The sequence below is a fragment of the Halyomorpha halys genome, unplaced genomic scaffold (assembly GCF_000696795.3).
Source record: "Halyomorpha halys isolate HHAL.00 unplaced genomic scaffold, Hhal_1.1 Scaffold684.1, whole genome shotgun sequence".
NCBI lineage: Eukaryota > Metazoa > Arthropoda > Insecta > Hemiptera > Pentatomidae > Halyomorpha > Halyomorpha halys.
This window is the reverse complement of record NW_027109538.1, coordinates 358,107-366,266: the sequence shown is the minus strand read 5'-3', so window position 1 is coordinate 366,266 and position 8,160 is coordinate 358,107. Positions and strand designations below refer to the sequence as shown.

The 8,160-nt window shown below is 27.3% G+C and overlaps 1 protein-coding gene across 3 annotated transcripts in view; it reads left to right on the top strand.

Moving 5' to 3' along the window:
- The window catches only part of LOC106685353 (uncharacterized), a 58,143-nt gene extending 51,070 nt beyond the window's left edge, over positions 1 to 7,073 (top strand). For all 3 annotated transcript variants that reach the window (XM_014427962.2, XM_014427960.2, XM_014427961.3), the window contains exons 8-10: positions 744 to 880; positions 4,937 to 5,061; positions 6,411 to 7,073. In XM_014427962.2, the coding sequence (XP_014283448.1) occupies positions 744 to 880; positions 4,937 to 5,061; positions 6,411 to 6,587 (439 nt within the window). In that variant the 3' untranslated portion in view covers positions 6,588 to 7,073. The remainder of the gene's footprint in view (positions 1 to 743; positions 881 to 4,936; positions 5,062 to 6,410) is intronic.
- The last annotated feature ends 1,087 nt before the right edge of the window (positions 7,074 to 8,160 follow it).

Below are 8,160 nucleotides of genomic sequence, written 5' to 3'. Positions count from 1 at the left end.
CATATATCTACACAAAATTAAAATTAATATTATATTAACAATTATTAAATCAATTATTTATATGCTTCATATATAATGATGATTCCTAAATTTTCCCAATAAATCTGCCCTAAAAAATATCTTACATAAATAAGTGAAATAAATATCGGGATTTCTTCTCTGCTAAAACCTAAAATTTTCATTATCTAATTTTATGTGTTCAGTATATACATTTTAGTTTTAAAAGGAATAGTGTTTAACTCCTGTTAAACTAACCACTTTTTTAAAGAAATAAAAAGTTGTTGTTAATTAGGGGGTCAAATGACCCTTTTATAAATATATATAACTGTTTAAATTAGTTTTTTAAATTTAATTGCAGGTATAACTGCTTAGGACAAAGTAAAAACAATCTTTTTATTTTTTTTATTATTTTAAGACTAAATCAAAATAAAGAAAGTTAAGGGCGTTAATTCTTCCAACTCTCGTACTTGCTTTAATTCTTCTCAAACTTTGATAGTTTGTTTGGTCCTCAACTTCGGGAAAGTTGTCTTGGAAAATGTTGTCCATTGTAATAAGTAGAAGTGTTATGCTCTGTTGTAGGTTTATTTTATGAAGTAATATAAAAAAACAAACAAATAATAACAATTATTAGGTATGTACCTAGATTAATGTCTGGAATGGAATTCAAATGTTTACAAAAATTTTGAATATTCCCAACTTATTTATGGTTCAGGACTAATAGACTCCTTTTAATCTAATTTTAGAGCTCGTCTCCTGAGAAAAGCACTTGGTGGTGGAATGAGGCAGATTGGTTTGGTAGCTGCCGCAGGAATATATGCTCTCGATCATATGGTTGAGAGACTGACTGAAGACCACATTCACACGTATAATATTGCCAAAGGTATGAATATTAGTTTAATATGAAATTTTCTATCATATATGTTTCTGTCCATATCCAGAGATGGGCAAAAATTAGCTGTAGTTGAAACTAATAGCTAAAGTTGCCATGGTTACGGCTCTTATTCATGAATGAACCATTGATAAATAAATATCGTATCCATGGCAATATTAGCTATTAGATTCATAGTTGTCCAACGCTTTCTGTATCAAGTGATCTGAGTAATGTTGCTTGATTATATTATAATAATGATAATACACTTAGCGAACCTGAAGGTTCGATGCCGATACAACCAATTGTTCCCTACATACATCTGTCCAGTGACGCCCCTAGAAACTCAAATCTACTAAATCAGACATGCCCAACTCATGTTTTTTTTTTTTTTAGTTCACAAAATACCATAAACAGTCATGGATCCTACTGATATAATTTTATAATGTAATGGTTTTTTTATTTTAGATTCTAATGAAATGTATACAACTGTAAAACATATAGAGAGAAATGCTTTATTTAGCCATTTCGTTCAAGTACATTGGGTTGCCAAAACATACAGCATACCAATAAACCCATGATTGGACATATTTGCATGATATAACAAAAAAATATTTTGTTTTTCTCCTACCTTTTCCTTTTACAATCCATACTCATCTACATACTAAATACAAATATTTCAATTTTTTTTTTCTATTTAACAATTTCATTCCATTTAACAATTTTATTTAATTTAATTGACAAATTTATTCTCCCTAATTCACTCTCTCAGACTCCAGTGATCCACTACCCACGTTTGATCGGTTAAACGAATATATCATTCGATAGCAATGTAAAATCAAACCAAAGACATAATAGTTGCAGCAGTTGATCAGTTTACAGAAAAACAAATAAATAAATAAATTAAAAAAAAAAACTAATATATAAATTTAAAAACAGAACGAAAAGTTAGTTAAAAGAAATACTTGAATGAATAAAAAAGTTAAAAGAAATAATTTAATGAATAAATAAGTTAAGGGAATAAAACACAAATCGACAGGTCCAAAAACTGAAACTAAAAGAAAACAAAAAAATGAATAATCTCAGAGCTAATTCCCATGCAGGTGATGATTTATGATTCCGTCGGAGTCCAAAATAATATTTTCCACCAGGATGGCTATATCCCCAATGCTAACACCTAATTCCTCCAAGAAGCTCCTTGTTTTATCTGGAATTGTTCCACGAGATTCAAACCAGAGGCCTCTCATGGTGAACTCTCTCTCTCTCCGAAGATCTCGCAGAATTTTCCTTTAAGGAAAGGGACACATTTCCCTCTTTTCCCTGATTGAGGTCATTATTCTCAAATCTCACTGTCAAATCCAAGACCAGAGCCGCGACAAAGGTTTTACATATTTTTTCCAAGGAACTTCATCAATTCTTCTTTGACGCCATTGTGTTGGCATGTTATAAAGAGGGAGTTATTGGGGCATTTTCCCAGCACATGGCCTGATATTTTAGACTCCCTGCTGCATTTGCGACAGAGGGACAAATAAAATAATACACAATAGAGGATTTATTTCTGAACAATTTTAAACTTTGTTCCAACAAATATACTAGGCGTCAAAATTTTATTTATTTTTTTTAACATTGCTTAAAAATCAATCAAAAGATTTGTATAGGGTTGATAGGTACTTACAAACAACCAAATTAATAAATAAGCCTGAGATTAAATTACTTCTTGGGTTAGTAAGGTTTATAAAATTGAAAATTTGACAATGAAGATGTCATATTTTGAGGTTAGTTCAGACTATTTTGTATCAAAATTTCATTAAACATTTACTACTCACATTTAGTTAAGTAAACCACAAAAAACGTAATTATTTTATGTAGCCTTGTAAAACAAAAATAACTACCATTGGAACTGGGAAGATAAAATTAAAATTAATGTTTTTGGAATCCATAATAAAGTAAGACAAAAAAAAAATTCTTTTAGGAAGATCGTTGATTGACTGCAACCGTTGGTCCGGGTGCAATAAAAAAGAAGAATTAAATAAATTAAACCATTTATTGTGAGCAAATGTTGTGCCCCAATTTGGTAGGCTTCAACAGGGCTAAAAAAGATACAAACAACTAAAATAATGTAACATAGTAAGAGAATAGATAACATGAAATAAAAGGAAACTAAGGGGTGGCAAAATATAATTTAAAATATGTGAAAATTTGTATAAAAATGAACAAAGTAAGTAAAGAAAAGAAAAATAAGCTTGACAGTGAAAAGTATAAATAAACAAGGATTACAAAAAAGGTATAAGACAAATAAAAACATAGATAAAAAATAAATATAAAAATATGGAATACATTTAAAGACGGAAAATGGAGGAGAGTCTTATTCTTACTCCCCTTTTTTCATCTTTTACTGTGTACTATATTTTTATATTTCTTTTTTATTAAAAATAAAAAGTGGGTGAAATGTTAGCTCACATTAAATAGTTTAATTACTCTTTGAGTTATTTAAATCTTCCTTTTATAAAACTTCTTTCCATTATACAATGTTCAAGTAACAAATTATATTGTTTCTGGACCATTTAAAATGGAAATAATTTAAGAGATAATGAAAGAAAATTAAAACAAAAAAGAATTAAAAATTACTTTCATTGTTACTCATGAAAATAAATAACTTTAATTAATATTGGTCTTCAAATACACTAAGAGATTGTTTTAGCTATTTCAAGTAAATTTATACATATTACTTTAAATTATTCTTTGAAAGAACCATAATATATGGTTATATGGACATTCTGAAAAAGTGTTTTAATTTAAACATAGAACTCTTATATAAATATAGATATAGTTTACAATTTCTATAACAGGTAGCAGCACTAGTGCTTCTTCCTAAGGTATTTGAATATTTTTGTAGTGCTTGTGAAAAACTATTATACTATTAAAACCGAACCAATGTAAAATATAAGATATAAGATTTATAATAAAGTGGAGAAAGGACAAACTCAGTTTCTACATGAGCTGGACAAGTTTGGTTTAAAAACTTTATGGATAATGATATCAAAATAAATGTTCAATCAAGTAAAGTAAAAAATGGAAATTTGATAATTAAAATCTGTGGAGTCAGTGAAAAACTAGGTAAATTGATTGGCTAAAAACTGAGTGTGAACCATCTTCTGGACTTCTTAAATTGTGTAAAATTGGTTCTAAGCTGCTTTCCATTGAGATTTTCTACTCAATTAGGCGGACAGTTTACACCCAGTTAACTAAATTTTTAGGTAATTCCACTTATCTTGTTTTTCATTGACCCCAAAGATTTAATTATCAAATTTCCATTTTACTTCACTCAGTTCAAAAGAGTATTATCAAACTAGTTATTATCAAATAATCTAGAAAGAAAACATAGGAATAATTATTATTTAAGAAATTTTGAAATCAATTGATTGTGCAATATTTTAGTTGTTGAACAATGAATTTGATAATGGGCAAACAGGCTAAAACTTTATTAAAATTATGATATATATAAAAGTAGTTATAAAAAGATTATTTATTCAGAAAACATTAGTTATTTTAACATGTTTCTGCTACTTTTTTAGACATGAGTTCAAGTAGACCTCAGGAACAATATATAAAAAATGTTTTCACTTGTTCATTCGTTAATTAAAAAAAAAAATCTTTCATTCTCAATACTCATTCATTAATTGAACATTTATTTCGGTATTATCATCCATAAAGTTTTTTAACCAAACCAAACTGAGTTTTCCCTACCTCAACTTTATTACAAAATGCACTGATCTCATATTTTACATTGGTTCAGTTTTAATAATGTACACATACAGGAAAGCAATTGCTTTGAAAAAATGGTGTGTTTAGTTAACCTTTTCTTCATCAATTCATCAACTTAATTGACTGTTTTATAAACAGGTTTCTAAAATAATATTCTCTTTTACTAGTTAAAGGAACATAACTGTAGGATGTGACATCTGCGATTTTCCTAGCATTCTTCACTGCCTTGAATGATTATAAAAAATAATTTATATCTATCTTGGTAATATTTTATAACTTCTGGAATACTTATGATTGTTTCAGCAATTCATGAAATGAAAAGCGACATTGTGTCTGTAGATTTGAACTCAGTCGAAACCAATATACTTCTGATTAAATTGGACACTACTAAAGTAACTGCTGATTTATTCTGCAAACGCCTAGCTCTGGTATGTGATTTTTATAGTTAAAAATTAATTTTTTCTGTAGCAATGTGAGGAAAAGATGGTCATTTGTGCGGTTAACACAATTTATTTTATTTGTGCTGATGTTTCGGCCTAAATTTCACACCTTCATCTGGGCTGAAAACAACAATAATATGATGAAAAAAGACAACAATGAACAAACAATATAAGAAGATAACATATGATACTAAAGCATAATATTGCTAAGGTAAGAATTGTATACAAATATATAACAAAAATTGAAAATATTGGAAAAAAGAAAGTATTTTCAATGTTTGTTATCTTTTAAAGTCCTTACCTATTGAATATTATTCGAAGAAGAAAGTTGATCGTATGAAGTAGATTGTAGGAAGATAGTCTTAATAGTAGTCAATAAAGGTACAAGACAATAAACAGAACTATTTAACTAATGTTTCTCCCTGCATAATTAACATTTAGTTTTGTTTATTGACCACCACCCTGACTATCTTCCTGCAATATGTAATATTATATTTTATATTCTTTTTGTATCTTTTGTTATTTCTTAACAAAATTTTATATTCTTATTAGTATCTATGTTCTTAATTTTTCTTTTACTGTTTCTTTGTTTTTTTCTCTATATTATGGTCACTATATATCATGGTTAATATATTAACTCATTTTTTTTTTGTTCGGATTTTCTTAATATTTCCTTTTACTTGTTACTATACCTCACCTTTGCCATATTTACTTCACCTGTCTGTTTACTTTTTACACCTACCTCTTTACCATATCTACAACTGTTTCTAACGAGTATTTTTCTACACTTTATTACTCTAATTTTGTATTTAGAATTTTATCCAACATATTTACTTATCAACATACAAAATATTTACTTATCGTATTTATTATTGTACAGTTGTAAATAACATTAAATAAATTTAAAAACAAGAATTTTATCATACCTGGTTGTATTTATAAGTAACTAGTTTCCAACTCACCTATATGTATACTTCCTTAAATTATTATTATAATTTCTTTTATGTATTTAAAAAAGAAAACAATTTTTTACATATTTTCTTGTTTTCTCTGAAAATTTATTTTAATATTCTGTTAATTCTCACAATTTTTGTATCTTGTTTTCATTTAGCCCTGCAAAGTGGGGCAAAATGTTGGTTAACGATAAATAGTTTTTTATACTATTTTGATAACTTTACTGACCGCAATCTGCACTATCTTCATACAATATGTTTATTATAGCTATACTGACAGCACATCTTATCCATCTTTTTCTCACATTGAATCTACAGCAAATAATAAATACATCATTCCTTTAATAAGTATGAATATAAACAAAAGTCTGTTTCTGTATTCAGGTCACAGAAGATGAGATGAAAGAAAACGAGCCAGCATCAGTGAAATTATTCCCTTGGAATAGCAGTACAGCTAGGCTTGTCGTATGCTGTAACAATACGGGAGAAGATGAACAAGTGACTATCAAGAAACTTCAGCGTGTGATTTGGGAATATGAAAATGGAATATTCCTTGCATAATTTGGAAATGTTTATTGAATTCTCATTGTGATATTCTTTATGATTTAGGCTTCAATAATTATTTCTAATCATTTAAACAGTTTTAAATAATCCTAATAAATTAGTTTTAATTACACAATTGTGCAGAAAAATATCTGATCACTGCATTAAAATTATTAGGAAAAATTTATAATTAAGTAATCCTATGTCATTTGTCACTATTTAGTGAGAATCATTCAATGAAGTCATTTTATCTATGCAATTCCTAAAGCTTGAGCCTTAAATATATACTATATTCTTAATCTGATTAAATTATATTATATAATTATGATTGTATATAATTTTTATTTAGCAATAAGTGCAATTAAGTTGTATGTTTTTAACTTTATATTATTTTGTTAAATAATTCAACTTTATTTATTTGAAAAGAATAAGAAACATTATGTGTATATGAATATAAGTATAAGACTATTAACACAGTTATTTTTAATTATATTATTTAAACTATTTTTTGTTTCATTATTTCATCACTAATAATATAAAGCTTATTTCCCTCTCCTTGGTACTCATTTCTGGATTTAGTATATAAATATAACAACATTATTTGATGTATAAGAAGATGGTTGGGGCTGTGGTCTTTGAAGAATGCAAACAAGTGAAAATTTTTTTAAGAACAAAAAAAGATGACATCCATAATGAATACAAGGAAATACAGAACAAATAACAAAGTAATAGATAATACAGATACATAAATGGTGTTAGAAGAAAATTTATAGTCTAAGTATTATAAGAAGATAAAAGCATTATGAGAATAAGTAATATTAAAATTATGAATCAGGAAAGAAAAAGAAAATAATATAAATCTGAAAATCTAGTAAGTAAATAAATGTGCAAAATGAAAATTGTTTAAAATTAAAGTTATGAAAAAACTGAGAAAGAAAACATTAATTAAATATATAAGAAAATAACAGAACTAAATCATTTCCTTATATACAGACAACTATTAATACATCATAATTATCTATTTTATGTTATTGTTTGAAAACATGCATTTCTTTATGATATTCCTATATATTATCATTTGTTGTGATTAATATTGGGTTCTAAAATAAGTTTGTCACGTTTTTCAATATTTCAATTTAATCCTCTCTATGTTTATGAAATCATGTTTACATGGTCAATACTGTATATACATTCCAAAAAAGGATTAGTAAAGTGGCTTTTATACATCAGTTCCAACAAAGATTCCTTTCTTTCGTATTTTGCTTGCTCAAGATGGAAGAGAAAAAAATTCATTTAATGATTTTTTATTTCTGAAAAGGAAAATCCACTGCACAGATGGTTAAAAAAATTTGCAGAGTGTATGGCAATGATGCCTTAGGAGAAAACACCATCCGTAAGTGGTTTGCTCGGTTCAGAACTGGAAATTTTGACTTGGAAGACGCAAAACACTAGGGTCATCCTTCACCTGTTGATGACCAAATTCAAGCATTGATTACAGACAATGCTTACTCTTCGACAGGGAATATCGCAGAAACGCTTAACATATCTCATGCAAGCATCAAGTTGAGCAAAAGCATCCAACATTGGCTAA